This window comes from Hyposmocoma kahamanoa, unplaced genomic scaffold (genome assembly GCF_003589595.1).
Source record: "Hyposmocoma kahamanoa isolate Upper Pololo Valley unplaced genomic scaffold, ASM358959v1 64, whole genome shotgun sequence".
Taxonomy (NCBI): domain Eukaryota; kingdom Metazoa; phylum Arthropoda; class Insecta; order Lepidoptera; family Cosmopterigidae; genus Hyposmocoma; species Hyposmocoma kahamanoa.
In genome coordinates this window covers 16,541,466-16,557,440 of record NW_020653852.1, presented here as the reverse complement: position 1 = coordinate 16,557,440, position 15,975 = coordinate 16,541,466, and the positions used below count along the sequence as shown (strand labels likewise).

General features: G+C 37.4%; 1 protein-coding gene across 1 annotated transcript in view; it reads right to left on the bottom strand.

Moving 5' to 3' along the window:
- The window catches only part of LOC113230905 (transient receptor potential cation channel trpm), a 542,480-nt gene that overhangs the window by 60,677 nt on the left and 465,828 nt on the right, over positions 1 to 15,975 (bottom strand). Inside the window, exons 10-14 of the mRNA XM_026465015.1 lie at positions 10,995 to 11,253; positions 10,284 to 10,467; positions 7,998 to 8,187; positions 2,291 to 2,502; positions 1,386 to 1,538 (exon numbers count right to left, since the gene is read on the bottom strand). Coding sequence (XP_026320800.1) covers positions 1,386 to 1,538; positions 2,291 to 2,502; positions 7,998 to 8,187; positions 10,284 to 10,467; positions 10,995 to 11,253 — 998 coding nt within the window. The remainder of the gene's footprint in view (positions 1 to 1,385; positions 1,539 to 2,290; positions 2,503 to 7,997; positions 8,188 to 10,283; positions 10,468 to 10,994; positions 11,254 to 15,975) is intronic.

Genomic DNA, 15,975 nt, shown 5'->3' with positions numbered 1-15,975 from the left:
CTCACTCTGCTAAATGAGAGCACACACCTCTCCCGACAAGAGTGTCTACAGAACAAGGGTCTTGAGCATTCAAAAGCCCTGATATCTGCCTATAGTGCCAAATACTGTAGAAAGGCTCTGTCATTGGACAGGAATGGTATAAAAATGCTGACTAGAGTCTTAACAGGGCATTGTGGCTTAAACAAGCACATGTCAAATATTGGGCAGAGAGAAAATAGAGAATGTAAATTCTACCACACGGAGGATGAAACTCCAGTTCATCTACTCACCCAATGCTACCCCTTGATGGGCGTACGAAGTTCCGTACTGTGAAGGCACATGCTACAACCAGAGAGAGGACATTAAATCTGTCGGAACCAGGAAAGTCCTTCAGTTTTTCAATGCTGTCGGCCTTGGCTCTGCACTGTAATTAGTGGTGATCACAATAGACCAGTCAATGGTCGCAGTGATGAGGGGATGCATAGGCCCTGAATAAAGCCACCCTAATAATAATAATAACAGTAATTGCCCTAAAATAAAGCTAACTATTATTAACTTTATACCATGCCGAATGATGATTGCTAACAAGAAATTTTTGTAAAGCGATTCTGAACGCAACCTAAACAGTACCAAATACCAACATAACGGCGAAATTATTTCGTTATCTATGGATACACGTGGATTATTTAGGTACGTGTAAAGTGCAGTGTAGTGTTCGTATCACACCGACAGTACACTAAGCTACCTTTGTGGTTTTACTCTGTTGTCCTGGAGGTATTATCTTCTTTATAGAGAGTGTGCGCCTCTTCACCACTCCCACCTATACATAATATGTTGAAAATAATTGACATCAATTGTTTATCAAAATACACTGGAAGGGAAGCCATTTATAATTTTTCCGTGTTTTAAATACACCTATTCATAAACTTACTTTTTTTAAAGTCAGAAATAACCTGGTACTGAATATTAATAATCTTTAAAAGGTTTCTGATAGAATTACTTTTTCATTCATGAATAAAAGTAACCTTCTAAACATCTTTTTTATCTAAAATTTCTGACAAAATTACATAAAATTCTAATAGAATTTATTTAATCCAAAACCGAAACAAAACACAAAAAATAAAAGCATAAACACTACAGACGGAAGGTCTGGTAATTTTTATTAGAATTCCAAAATTAGTTACAAAGAATCAGAAAATTAATAAAGGTGAAAAACCCGCCACCACAACTCCTGTACACAATGTGCGTATTTATATTAATCGGTGAAATGTTTCAGATGTTTGATTGTACACATTTCAAATTGCACGGTGAAAGACGAATTGGATATATTCGTGTGTGTACAAAAAACGACCTAATAAATTGAAAGTAAAACCAGCATTAGGGAGAGTCTAGAAGCGGCAACTTACCTCAGCGTCGTTGGGATCCTTTGTGCTGCGATCATCTTCCATACTCTCGTTTTCGAGATGCTCCTCCTCGGTTTGTGGCATGAGCTGCAATTCCTCTTTGGACTTGAACTCGAGTTGTAGGATGTAGAGTGGACACAGCAGACTCAGTATTACCTTGAGACATCAAACGCGATGTGGCAAAGGGACTGGCTGGATGCACTTTACTCTAAGCGCTCATGCTACGTTTACAAGTGACTAATTGAATAAGGGGACGTCGATTATACGTATTTAAAAAAAAATAGTTTTCTTTTTAACATCAAATAATAAGACGACTATAACCATTTATTATAGAGTAAAAGCTGTAGGGACCATTTATTTACAGTCAATCATCTAGATTATGAGATACATAAATTTTAATCAACTGAAATGTCATATTAACTTAAAATTAATTTAACCGACGTCTGTAGACTTCCTTTCTATGAATTTTAATGCATCGCATAGATTAATGTTAATGTGTGTATGAGTTTTAGATCTAAAAAAAACATTAGTGCATAAAAAGTAGGTCAAGTTTGCGAAAATTTCATTTAAAGTTAATTTAAAAAAAGGCTAAAGAGACTTTTCATCTCAAAATATATTACGTAAATACCAAAATAATTAAGTTTTGTATCCCAAAATCTACAATTTCCGAGAATGTATCTTTTTTATAGTTTAAGGTCTCTTTTCGAATAATCGACGTCACAAAAAAGCATGCATGATCATCGAAATAAAGCTGCTCATTGACACACAGACATTGCTCAATAACCGTTATAACTCGTCACTTTAATGTTAAAACGTTATTTCTAACATCGATCTACTCGTGCCTTTTATAAGTCTGTGCGTTAACAAGAAGAGAGAAATAAAAAACTGTTCGTTTTTTGAAATCTTACTTTCAAATTTGTGTTTTTTCGTGTTCTAAGGCCACCCATCCACAAATCAGCCAGAATTATTTGCGAGCAGGGATGGGCGAGTAGCGCTCTATGGTTCGCGGCGACAGCAAGGCTCAAGCAGGTTTGGCCTGACCAATTTTGAAGTTCACATGTGAGGAGTTGTTGGGCTTGATCATCGTCTTGGCGGTAGCAGTAGTCTAATAGTTCCAGGGCTGGAAAAAACGGTTTTGGTTACGATATATTCCTTTACAATAGAGCTTGAGGCCAACATTTTACATATACTAGCTACATAATATCTATGCATGTATTTTGCGTTTACATACGGTGAAATTACAGGCACATGGCACTTGTTAATCTATGTCTCAAGGCGACGGGCGCAGTCAAAGTCAAAATCAAATAATCATTTATTCTATAGGTAATATGAGTAGGTAAATATGACTTTTCAATTAAAATACTTTTAATATAAATTTTAAACTTAGGAAATGGTAAACTTAATATATGCTCCGGAATCTTCTTAAACGAAGTCTCCTTAAACTTTTCTCTGAGAGAAATCCGAGAACCTAAACGGTACACAGAACGAATCGCTCGTTTTTACAACACAAAAATGGTTTGTATATCTGCCGGCCTTCCAGCGCCCGCGATCGGTGTGTTGTCGTCCATATAAATACACAGAATTACACCCGCCTCGGTCCCGAGCCGACCCGCGCCCGACCCGTACCCGCTCTCTGTGTTTCACGCTTTAAAGCTCTGAGCGGCATTGCAAATATTGTCGACAGGCGTGTCGCTTACAATCACACACGCGACTTGTTTGTCCAGTCATTTTGTATCATAATAACCGGTTAAAAAACCGACCTCAAAAGTCATTCATCCCCTAGTTTGCCACCATTAGAGGTGGAATATTTTCTTGAAATTTAAATGGGACTGTGGTCCCATTACTTTGCCGGATTACTTTGTTCTGGACTTTGTCCCTTAACGAGATACCCAGCATAGACCTTTCCATAGCTCGCTGAGGGACGTGTAGTATTATTAATACAAAGATTTTAAAAATATTAAGCCGAAATAAAAATCCTGCGATCCGGCTGGATTCGAACCAGCCGCCTCGTCATACCAGGGCTATCGAAACGAGTCAGCAGATCTTAAGGACATTTTTAATTATTTTTTTCTGTAATGTAAGAGGTAAGCGAGTCACTTAGTGGGTATTCGTCGCCCATGGACATTTGCAACATCAAAGTAGATTTGAAAGCTCTATTGATACACTTTTTAAACTTATGTCTCAGGGTAACAGGTGCAGTGACAGTGCTGCTTAGATCGTTGTGATTTAATAATAATAATAACGCAACACACTTATAGCCCCGCACTAGGGAAGCCCTGTATCGCGGATGCCATGGATACACACATAGACAACCACAATTTACACCCAAAGTCACGAGAGAATTAAATGTAGGCCATACAAATATTTCACCCGGCCCGGGAATCGAACCCGGGACCTCTGCGTGGCAGTCGAGTATGATAATCGTTCGGCTACGGAGGCAGCTAAAAGCTCTGAGTGTCGCCTACCGCCAGGCGCATGATTTGTTTGTCCCGTCAATTGCCATCATAAAAAAGTTCATACTAGGAAAAGTCGTAGCTTCAGAGCAATTGCGGGTCATAAGACACCTGAGTACCTGCTTAAGCACATATAAGAGGCATATAAGAAAAAACTTTTGCACTTAAGTCTACTACAATAAAACATTGAGACTATTATGAAAGACACAGAGGAATCTAATTAAAAGTTGTTCCATTTTGTTTCATGATAACAATACGACTACGTAAATCTATTTGTTCAAAACTTTTGCTTATCCATTTACTAAATAATACTATATCTTTGTCTAACATAATAATACATATAATAAAATATAACAAAATAAAATAAAACAAACAGGTAGAAAAGGCATAACAAATTCATAACAATTCAAATATATCCATCTTTATTATATAGGTAAGCAAATTACACTTGTATTACAAATTACAAACTCTACAACTCATACGTAAGGCAGATTTCCCTAGAAGAATGAGTAAGAAACTCTCGCATTATGTTGAGTGTGAGCGTTATTATTATTATTATTATTATTTACGATATTTATTTCAAATATCAGGACAATCGGCAAGAGCTAAACGGCACTAACATTTTTTTCGTATCAAATTTATGCATTTTTTTCGTTTCGGATTTTTGTTTTCCAAGTACATAGTAGCTATAATATAGTAATAACCTTTAATATGACGTTTTTGTTTCACTATAGTTTTAAATCTTGTAAATGGCCAATGTTAATAACAGCCAGTTTATTTTTATTTCTCGTAATAATGTTACGTCTATCATTTCATTATTTAGATAAAAAAATATAAAATAAATGAAAAGTTTGTTATTCGCAAAAAAACATAACTGATAAGTATACCATTTTTGTTTAATACGTTTCGACATTTTACTCTTGAAAACTACCATGAAAATCAAAAACAAGGTAAAGTACTTTGCTGTAAGCGCCCATTACACATACATTAATGGCGAATCTGAGTACTATTTACTAAGCAATAACCGGGTAGCCGCTCGGTCGCCGTGCAGCTACTGCGTCGACCAAAGACAAGACGTAAAGTTAAAACGTAAAATCTAAACGAATAGAGCGTATTTAACCATGACAGTTCGGTCTCTGAACACGTGCAAGAGGTCGCTGCGCGGCGGCCAAGCGGTCTCCGCGCGGCGGCCGCACAGCGTGAGCGCAATGAAACATTCGTGTCGAATAAAAACGCCCAAATTTGTTAAACTAAAAAGAGAGTAAATTGTTTGTTTTGCTTTATTATTGCATGACAAACAAAATTGTATATAGAAATTTGTTATAAGTTATTGATACTTATCTGGAATTAACAGAAATCTACAATTCGGAGAATAATGTAAAATAATCTGTGTTATATGTAATATTTTTATGACTTTGTTATAAAAAATAACCAATCCCAATAATTCGTGGATTTACATCTATTTGCCAAGTTTTATTGAAATCGGCTACTGGAAAGTACGCGAAACCGGATTCATCCCCTGGTTTGTCACCCTTAGAGGTGGAATATTTTTTTTGAAATTGAAATGAGAGCAATATTAAGGTACCCTCTTTCCGACAAAAAATAATCATCGAAATCGATTCACAAATACCGGAGAAATCGCGTAACATACATTAAAAAAATGCAGTGGAATTGTGAACCTCCCCCTTTTTTAAACTCGGTTAAAAAAGAAAATATTGCGCTCAATATTTAAAAAAGTTATATATTGACAGAATTGGCTCTCCTGAACAATTACATGCTCGTCGCTTCTTTTCCTTCTTTTTCAATTCAATTCTTTATTGGATTTACTATTTTGACTCGAGCAGCCGATTTGTCAAATCTAAATAGGCTTAGGTCTGTGTTCTTTCAAACGTGGTTGTTACATGAACTAAGTTCGGAAAAACACAAGCCATTATTCGCCATCCAATTTTATTAAGAGAAAATGTATAAAATGTATTTATTTTACTTAACCACACTAGACATAGCTATTACAAACAACTGCTGTAAAAACTCTAGTAAAATAAAAGATCGACAAAGTTCTAATTAAAAGGATCTATATTTATGTCCACAGTGCCAGATGTTGCATGGCAATGATTTGTTTTTTAATAAACAGTAATATTTGTATTACGTATCTACCTAGTCCGCATGAGGCAATTTTACAATGATTAATTGTTTCAGGCATTATTTTTGAGATCTTTTGAGAGTCTTGAAGGTGATTTGTTGATTACATGAATTGTGTCAAGTGAAAAGTCGACTTTCATTTGCGGAAAATATTTTTTTAATTTGTGATAGCCGAAACGAACTCGAAACAGCATCATTGGCATCAGGGACCACCTCGAGAGTATAACCTTTCAAACAAAAAAAAAGAATTTTCAAAATCGGTCTACAATTGATGGAGAACTCTGAAGATTTACATAAATATACATACAGCCGAACGTATAACCTCCTACTTTTTTTGAAGTTGGTAAAAAAGAAACGCACAACACTTGCGTTCATTCAATTAGAAAGTTGAAAATGACTAAGTCCTACGACAACTCGTACGATAAGTATGTACACTTCAAGCAGATTCAAATTTCACATCAATAGGGACGCACAAATTGAAATGCACTCGTATCCAAGGACTCGTATTATGGAAATTCTGAACTCCTTCGGGGAGATTAGATAGGTAATAAATTTAAATACGTATGTGGGCATTTTCGAATTTAGACTTAAAACAGGTTAAGGGGAACAACAAAGTATATTCTAATAGATTCAAGTAGGTACATTAAATTTTTAAGCTGCCTCCGATAATGAGAAAGAGTTGTAAAGTATTGCAAGTGTCACAAATGTAAAAGATATGGAACTAGGTCTATGGGATACAAGTTTATATAGTGCTATAGACTAGGAGAAATCGCTGGTAAAATTTTTAAAGACTAGGAGAAATCGCTGGTAAAATTTTTAAGGTTAAGTTTTTTTATGATATTAAGTGATCGGGCGAAATAGTTGTGCGCCTAATCGTAAAGACCAGAGAAATAATGCTATTGCACTCGTCACCATGAAACATAAAGTTGACAATATCCATGTGTAACTTTATCAGCATTTTTACTCTTTAAGGCGCTCCGCAAATGCAGCAATTTTAGTTGACGCAACTGGCAACTTTTTACAAGTTTCCATTAACGGTTGCCGGTTGTAGCAACTAAAAGGCCTAGTTGCCAGTTGCCGCAATTTTAAATAAACTTTCGAAACCCACGGTCAAGACTGACGCTGCGGGGGACGGGGAGGGATTGAAGTTGCTTGACGAGTTGCGGTTGCCGATTGCGGAAATTGGCAACTGGAGACGACCGGTACAAATTAGCATGTTTCTAGTTGCGGCAATTAAGAATTTTTTTAATCACGGATTTCGGCAATCGAAAACTGTAGTCGGTTGCCGAAACTCTACGCTACGTCTGTGCGGTTTCTTGAAATTATATAAAAAACGTCATAAAAAACTAGTTGCGGGTTGCCAGTTGCCGACACTCGATGATCAAAGTTGCTCCATCTGGGCTGCGCCTAAAACTGGAACGTTGTAATGCTGACATTTCTGTTTGACGGTAGAAATTGACAGTACTTCCCTGGACGAACTCGTTCACAAGGAGGTTCATTACTAAAGCGTTATGAAATATCGTACTTTATTGTAATCGTGTTTTTTGGTAAATAAATATTAGCATTATTAATTTTGTAATATTGCGTTACTGATCTAAAAGAAACCTTAACTTGTGGTACCTACAACAAGAACCCAAAGTAAGAAGAAAAATGGAAAATAACCAACTGGATGTACAAATTTTTGTATATGATGTTTTTATGATGATACCAAGTGATGGGACGAACAAGTCGTGCGCCTGATGGTAAGCTACACGCCTGTCCATAACAGTTACAGAGCCACTCAGAGCTTTAAATCGCAAAGATCTGAGGTGCACTGCCTCTGCGCCCCTCACCTTGAGACATAAGTTGAAAAGTCCCATGTGCCTGTAATTTCACCAGCACCCTTACCCTTCAAAATCGGAACGCTGCAATGCTCACATTACTGCTTGGCGGCAGAAACAGGTAAGGTGGCAGTACTTCCCCGGACGAACTCTTTCACAAGAAGCTCTACTGCTACTAAATGATGAAAAATAGATAGCCATACCTTTCGTTTCAAACTCCTTGCCATAATGCCTCAGCTCTTCATAGACTTCGGTCTCCATGTCATCTTCGGCAGCTTCGTGAGCCATGGCCTTGTACAGTTTGCAGGCCACCAAACTCTTCGCTAGAGCTTCTTCTCCATGCGTCCACATGAGCAAAGCCATTTGGTGCCTTTTTGTTAGAACTGCCCACATCTGTTGGGTAATAGAGACGTCAAAAACAAAAGACGATAATTGATAATAACGAAACCCACTTATAGCCCAATATACTCGTACAGTTTACAATAACAAACGTTCTAAAACAAATACAGTTCGGATGTTAAAATAAGGCAAGAAATTATTGAACATTTACCGATTCTCATTCAGTATACACGTAACGTTTGGCTTTCGAAATTGATCTGTCACGGACAGAGGAATTGGCTATATTGAATTACGAGTAACTTCTGGGCAAGATTTCAGGAGTCGAAAAGTACAAAGAACTTTACTTGGGTATTTCGGTAAACTTATTCCTGATAAGTACATTGTGTAAGAAAAAGGGTTTGCCATAGTATAATCAGACAACTACGGTAGCTTCATACAAATGTAGCAGCGCGACTTGTATGCATGCGCGCCTGTCGCGCACCGTGTAAGGACGCGTTGTAAAGCGCGAGTCGTCTCACGCGCCATTCATTATAGAAATGAAGCGTTCGTTCATAGTTTAAAAAAATTACATCAATTATTAGTAGACGTGTTTATTGTTATTTTTGTGGTTGTTTGAAAAACAGTGGCTCAAATTATGAATTGTTCAGCGTTGCATTTCTATTTCATAATTATACTCCTTAATCAAGATACCAATCCGCGATCCTGGTATCAAAATATCCATACGTAGAAGACGGTACCTTGGAACACATTTTTTTCAATTGTCCTAATATTGCTGTTCCACTTTATAACTTACTTTCTCCAAAATTCCCCCGCCCCATTAACATAAACAACCTCTTAACTTTAGTGTTCTCCCCCCATATTGTTACTCTATGTAAATTTATCCACTTAAATAACATATATTTATAAATATTGTTTTGCTGTTTGTTTGTTTTACATTCTCAACTGAGTACTCCCGTAGTCCAACTGTCCTATTAGAGCTTAGCGAAAATTTTTTTTTTGTTTCGTTTTTTTTCTTTCAACTGTGACATTGGCAAAATCATCAGTTCTCATATTGATGGAGCCATAAAAATAAAAAGTGAAGTGAAGTACTCATTGCATTTGACTAAGGTTATTTCAATATAGCACGAAAATATTGCGATGAACGCCTCAATATTTTCAACGTATGTTTACAAACTATAGCACCTAAAATAATGATGTAACAACCCTATGCTCCGTGTAGGCGAACAGGCGGGAGATACCCAACTTGCTCTTATTTATACTATGGTTTTGCTTTTTCACTGACATATTGAAAAGCACAAAAGTCACATAACCGCATTCGGATATCACTTATTATGTTTCTAGGTACGTGAATAGAGTATATTTATTTTTTCAAACAAACCAACGTTTCGAGCCCTTTACAGCTCGTATGGTCACGGTTGACTGAGATGGCAAAGTCGTCAACCAATATTTAAGCAAACCACTTTACTAGACATAACGTGTAAACGGTCGGCGGTCCCAGACGTTGGTTTGTGTAAAAAAACAAATACACGCGATTAAACTCGAAATAATAGTTTTATTTCCATTGTGTAATAATCGCTAAAACCTAAGAACTTGATTGATTGCAAATTCATCATCATCATTATCAATCCATTTTATCCCGTTCCACTGCTGGGCACAGGTCTCCTCTCCGGCGAGGGTTTAAATGTGAAACAAACAGAGAGTGGGTGCGGCCACGCTGGCCCAATGCCCACATATTCCACATTTATATGGTGAACGATTCCATAGGGAGTGGAATTCCCTGCCTGCAGACTTGTTCCCTGAACGTTATAACTTGGACCTTTTCAAGGCGAAAGTGAATAGGCATTATTTAGGTGTGTATGCACCATCGTCGACCTTATCGTCACTTTCCATCAGGTGAGGTGGAGGTCAAATGCGCATTTACATTGGAATAAAAAAAATGCGGCTTGGAGACTTCACGCGTTTTACGAGGGTTGTGAATCTTCTTCGACGTGCAGGTTTCTTTACGATATTTTCCTTCACCGAAAAGAACGCACATAATTTTCGAAAAAATGAGGTTTTAGTCCGGGTTTGAATCCAAGGCCTCTGCTTGAAAGGCAGTTGGTTAAGGCAATAGACTACAACAGCTTTTTACGCTAATTAATTTAACTCACCAATAATTCGTTAAACGGGTAATCGAACATCGCTAATTCCTGCGTGACGGGCATGAATCCGGTGATGAGAGAAAGACCTCCAGCGTTGTGACGTGTAAATGACGCGCTGTTGCGGTGTACGTTCACACTCTTGTTCATCACTTTCGCGTAAATCGGACGGAACTTGCGCCTAGTGTAGTAGCACCTTTGGGAAAACAGAAAACTTTAACTCGCAGGAATATACAACATCATTCACAATAACTTTGTTAAAATGCTTATTAAGGACACAACATACATTAGAAAAATAAACAAGAAAATATAAATAAGATATAATTCATTATCATTCATTTCTTTGCGTAACCCATATCGTATTGACATATACCTTCGTTTCTAACTCCTTATTAACTTATCTAATGAAATATAATGTCGTATAGAAATAAGATATAACAACCAATATATTATTTTTACATACAAAGATCGAACACTTAGGAAAAATTCCTTCGATCCGGACAGATTCGAATCGACGTCTTCTAGCAAACCGTGCCAGAACCAGCAGACCTCCCGAAATTTTCTATGTGCTTGTTTGTCGGATCTTTGTATCTGGCTTTTAACGACCTTTTAGCCGTAGCGCCGAAATCCATAGTATTTCGTAGTTTGTTGCTTGTATACAGTTTATGATTTCACAAATAAATGGATTATGAATTATAAAAAGTCAAATAAAAAAATTCTTACCTATAAGCACCCCCCATAAGTTTATTAATCACCAATCCGATGTCATGTAGAGTATGCATATAGCCTCTTGGCAAATGCGGTCTAACATCTCTCAAGATGTATCTCAAAGTATTACTAGGTCCACTCTTGGTGTTGTACAGTTCTTCTAGTCGGGGGATTGTGAGAAATTTTCGCATGGAGACACCATTCTCTAGGAGTAGTTTGACGAAGTCTATTCTGTCATGTTCTAAGGCTTGCATCATGGCTTCGTCGAGAGCTCCTGTGAACGAAATTGTATTACATTAGTATTTTTTGTTATTTATTTATAATTTAAAAGGTAATACAAGCACATTTGGTTAGTGTACACAACAATGTTTCTAGTCGTATTTTAACCCATTAAGGTTCGTAGTATTAGTTATAATTTAAGGTAAGGTTTTTATAGTGTAAGTTTTGTAATATGTATTATGATATTGCACTACTAATACAATAGTGTGTTAACTCAAAATGTGAATTTATTCAGTATATCTGAAAAACGAATTGCTCAGTTACCGTGAAAGATTATTATAATTTATGTTTAGGTTAAAATTTATTACACATCTGAACAATTTCCTACTTGCCAAGTTTATTTAAAAAAAGTGAAAAATAATTTCATATTTTTGAGTAAGGACTGTTTTGTCCTGAATTAGCTCACAAAACATTTGTCTCATTCTGGATTAAGTCGATATATTTTAATGGTTTCTTATAACAATATTCTACTGACAATTTTATTGGCACGTAGAGAAACAAATTTTTCGTTCAGAAAAGGTATATAATCTAGAATTTCATATTTTTTGAGTTACAACACTGTTGTATTAGTAGTACGATATTATGTTACATTCATAATATAAAAATAGAAACGAATAACACGAGTACAAAATAACATAATATTAGGTACACGAAGGTAGTAAAATATGTTTGAGAATTTTGTTTCAAAGTACTTATTAAATTGCTTTGTTTATAGAATGCCTGACTGAAATACCGCCTACTAAAAGACCCAAAACGTTCTTCGGTTCTTCGGTAAAAAGAAAAACGAAGTATAAGGAATTCCTTGTCCTTTGAATACCAGAGTAACGAAATTATACTGGGGTATTACGCCGAAAGCCCAGATCATGTTTTCTAAATTGGTCCTATCGTGAATCGAACCCAATTCAAAGGCAAAATAGTGTCTCACATCTGGGTGTTATTACTGCCACATCTGCTACGACTGCCTTTAACCATTCACGGATCCACACCCTTTTAGGGTGAATAAGTTACCCTCGTTAGCATGTGATACACCCTTTATTAAAAAAAACTTTAACAAATGCAATAAATTGACAGTGTAAGAAAGTAACAAAAATAACATCTTTTTTAGTTGAAAACTAAGCAATAACCTATATCGTTCAAGGCATTTCAGTGATATATTAAAAAAATACAGGTTGAAAATAGAGTTTTTTTACGAGGCTAAAAATATTACGCATAACTGTTTGATGATTAAAGGCGCCTTTAAATTGGACACTTATAGAAACACTGCAATAGCGCCACAGTGGTGTTGTATGCGGTGCCACTGTTAATTATTACTACACCACTATTAATCGCACCGGTGAAATTACAGACACATGGGAATTGTCAATTTATGTCTCAGGGTGACAGACGCAGTGGCAATCCTCCTCACATCTTTGCGATTAAAGACTATGAGTGGCACTGCAACGGTTATTGACAGGCGTGTAGCTTATACCTTCTGGCGCATGACTTTTTCGTCCCGTCTTTTGATATTATAAAAAGAACTTATAGAAACGCTGCAGTAGCACCACTATGACGCTGCAGCGGTGTCATTACTATTTTTTTATACAATATTTAAAGCGCAGATGCAGCGCCACAATCCCGTTACGTGCGTGCAGCGTTTGCAGATTACATATTGTATGAAAATTAGTAAAAACAGCTGTTCACAAGCTTCTATTTTAAAGGCGCTTTTAAATAACGTAGGTGGCTCTGACAGCTGTGACCATGGAACCTGTAAAGGGCTTTGTTTATTTGAGCGAATTTATAAAGATCAATAATTTTTAATTCATCACCAAATTCAACAAAGTTCAATAAAAGAACCAGACAAATAGCATCCTTCAGAATGAAAATAAAAGAAATGAATTACATTATTTTTAATTTAAAATTTCTTAGAAAGAAAAGTTTGGTGTTGTATTATCTTTACTCTACATGCATAGAAATTTCGTATTTCATACAGAAAATCTTAAGTATTCGTGTGGCCATTAAAATGGAGGAAACAAATACAAAATTTTGACAAAAAAAATCACCAAAAAAAATGTTCTTGGACCAATGAGGTAACTGTAATCTAATTGGTTATAAGTGATGATAGCCCAGTGAAGCCTGACGATAGCTACTCAATTTGAGAGAACGACTAACTGGGTATTGGCTAACCCGTTCTTAGTAGCAGTAGAAAGTTGTGAAAGAGTTCGTTCAGGGAATTACTGCCACCTTACCTACCTATTTCTGCCGCCAAGCAGTAATGTCAGCATTGTTGTGCTCAGGCTTTGAAGGGTAATGGTGCTGGTGAAATTACTGGCACATGGGACTTGTCATCTTATGTTTCAGGGTGACGGACGCAATGGCAGTACCCCTCAGATCTTTGCGATTTAAAGCTCTGAGTGGCACTGCAACTGGCGTGTACCTCACCATCAGGCATACGAATTGTTCGTTCCGTCACTTGATATTGTAAAAAAACGGTTTGCACGGCAAACAATAGACAAAATTCTCGTGAGGAAAGCCATGCCCAGTTTAAAACACCCTATGTTATGTAATAATGTGTACAATATCATCATATACATATATAGTCACCATTTTAGAAATAAATAAACTATCATTGTAACAATAAAAGGTTAAAAGTCGGGGTGAAACATTATACGTATGGTTTGAGGGTGAACTAATAGAACCTTTTGAAAATATTTAGTATAAAGTGAGACGTACGAACGAATTAATTTTGTTAGACCGGATAACCGGTAAGCAGCAATCCACCAGTTTAGATATTGGATGCAGCGTTTTTATTGTGCCTATGTGTTAACCCATTTGCCAAAAGCTTGTACAGTAACCGTATATAGATAATCCGAATTTCTTGTGATATTTCAGTCAGCTTTCAGATATTCGGCACTGGGACTTTTTACCGAACAGTCGAATATTGGGGTGCACGAAAGGAGCCTGCCTGGATGACGTAACATTCCGTTTCTGTACGCTTCTGGGCAACCGGTCAGTACCTTACATCATCAGCCTATTGCAGTCCACTGCTGGACATAGGCCTCCCCTAATGCACGCCATTTCGCCCTGTTCTCGGCTTGACGCATCCATTTCCTGCCAGCAATCTTCCGCAGATCGTCACTCCATCTGGCTGGAGGGCGTCCCACACTACGTTTGCCAAGTCGTGGTCTCCACTCAAGAACTCGTTTACCCCAGCGGTTGTTCAGTACCTTACGCTGCTTGGCAAATCCTGTCACCATGATGGAAAATATTATAGTGTATGTCATCGATACGAGGAGAAGAAGATTTGCTTTGAATAGTATGTTGCCACGTTGATTGCGCTATCCAAGGCCGCGTAGAGATCTTCCTTTTCTTTTTTAATTTTTTATAAATAAATAATTGCGCATTTGTTCTCCATCTCACCTGATGGAAAGTGACGATGAGGTCGAGGATGTAGCATGCACACCTACATAATGCCTATTCACTATGGCCTTGAAAAGGTCCAAGTTATAGCGTTCGGGGAACAAGTCGGCAGGCAGGGAATTCCACTCCCTAGCCACTCGCTAGGACATCGGAGTCGGGTGAAAGGGACTCTGTTTAGTGGAGAAAAGACACGCCTGCGTTTTGGTAGCATTAAATTTGACAAGATTGACGTCGCCGTAATCGGAGACTGCCTTAAGTGTCACATTCAAACGACTAACCATGAACTCTCGACACCACGATGGCAAGCATTACAGGGTATGCCATCGGTACGATAAAAAGATAAAACTACTGGACAATAATTTTAAATTTGTTTTTAAGATCAATTTTTAATGGCCCAACTTTGATTAATAGCAAATAAAGTCCACGTGACTAGAAGCGAGACGTAGGGCGCTCTGTTTGCACACGCGTCATTTACAGGTCGGTTAAACAATCAAGATTATATGAAAACGGACCCAAATGACGGTCGTTGGTGAGTTGGAAAGCCTTTGTTTTTTTGATGATACTTTTTTAATAACGATTCGATGAGATTAAGTGAAATGAATGAGATTTCATCGAACCTTAGGCAGTTTGAGCACAGCTGTTGAATATGGCAATGGATTGAATTTGGTCGATTACGATGAATCTAATCGGTCGAATCTAAGAGGTGATTCTCAAAGTATTCTATATCGACACCCAGTGGTCTATTCCAACCAAGAGGGGATCCATTTAATTGCCTCCGCTGCCGAACAGTTACCATACCGGACTGCCACGCAGAGGTCCCCGGGTTCGGTTCCCGGGCCGGGAGAAATATTTGTATGGCCTACATTTATTTCTCTCGTGAGTTTGGGTGTAATTTGTGGTTGTCTATGTGTGTGTCCATGGCACCCGCGACTCAGGGTTTCCCCAGTGCGGGGCTATGTTGAGTGTGTGCGGTATTTATTTATTATTTATAACAAAAGTGTGTGTATTATTATTATTGCAGCAAAATAAAAATACGGGGTGAATGAGACGTTAATGGGGCGTCTATCAAAAGCGCAAGTCTCTCGTAAGAGAAAGATGCTTTTTTCGTTCCATCATAAGGTGGGTAATGGTATATGTGGATTCCCTGTCCGCGCGTATAGCTTAGGTAATGAGAGTGCGGTGGCCCTGCGCCGCGCCGACCGCGGCAAATCATATTGACATATTCGCTTATAACGTTGAATAGTACGAAATGTTATTAAAAACATTTATAATTATCTGTTTGTAACATGAAAGCGTGTTGGCTATTCAGCTGTAAATTTTC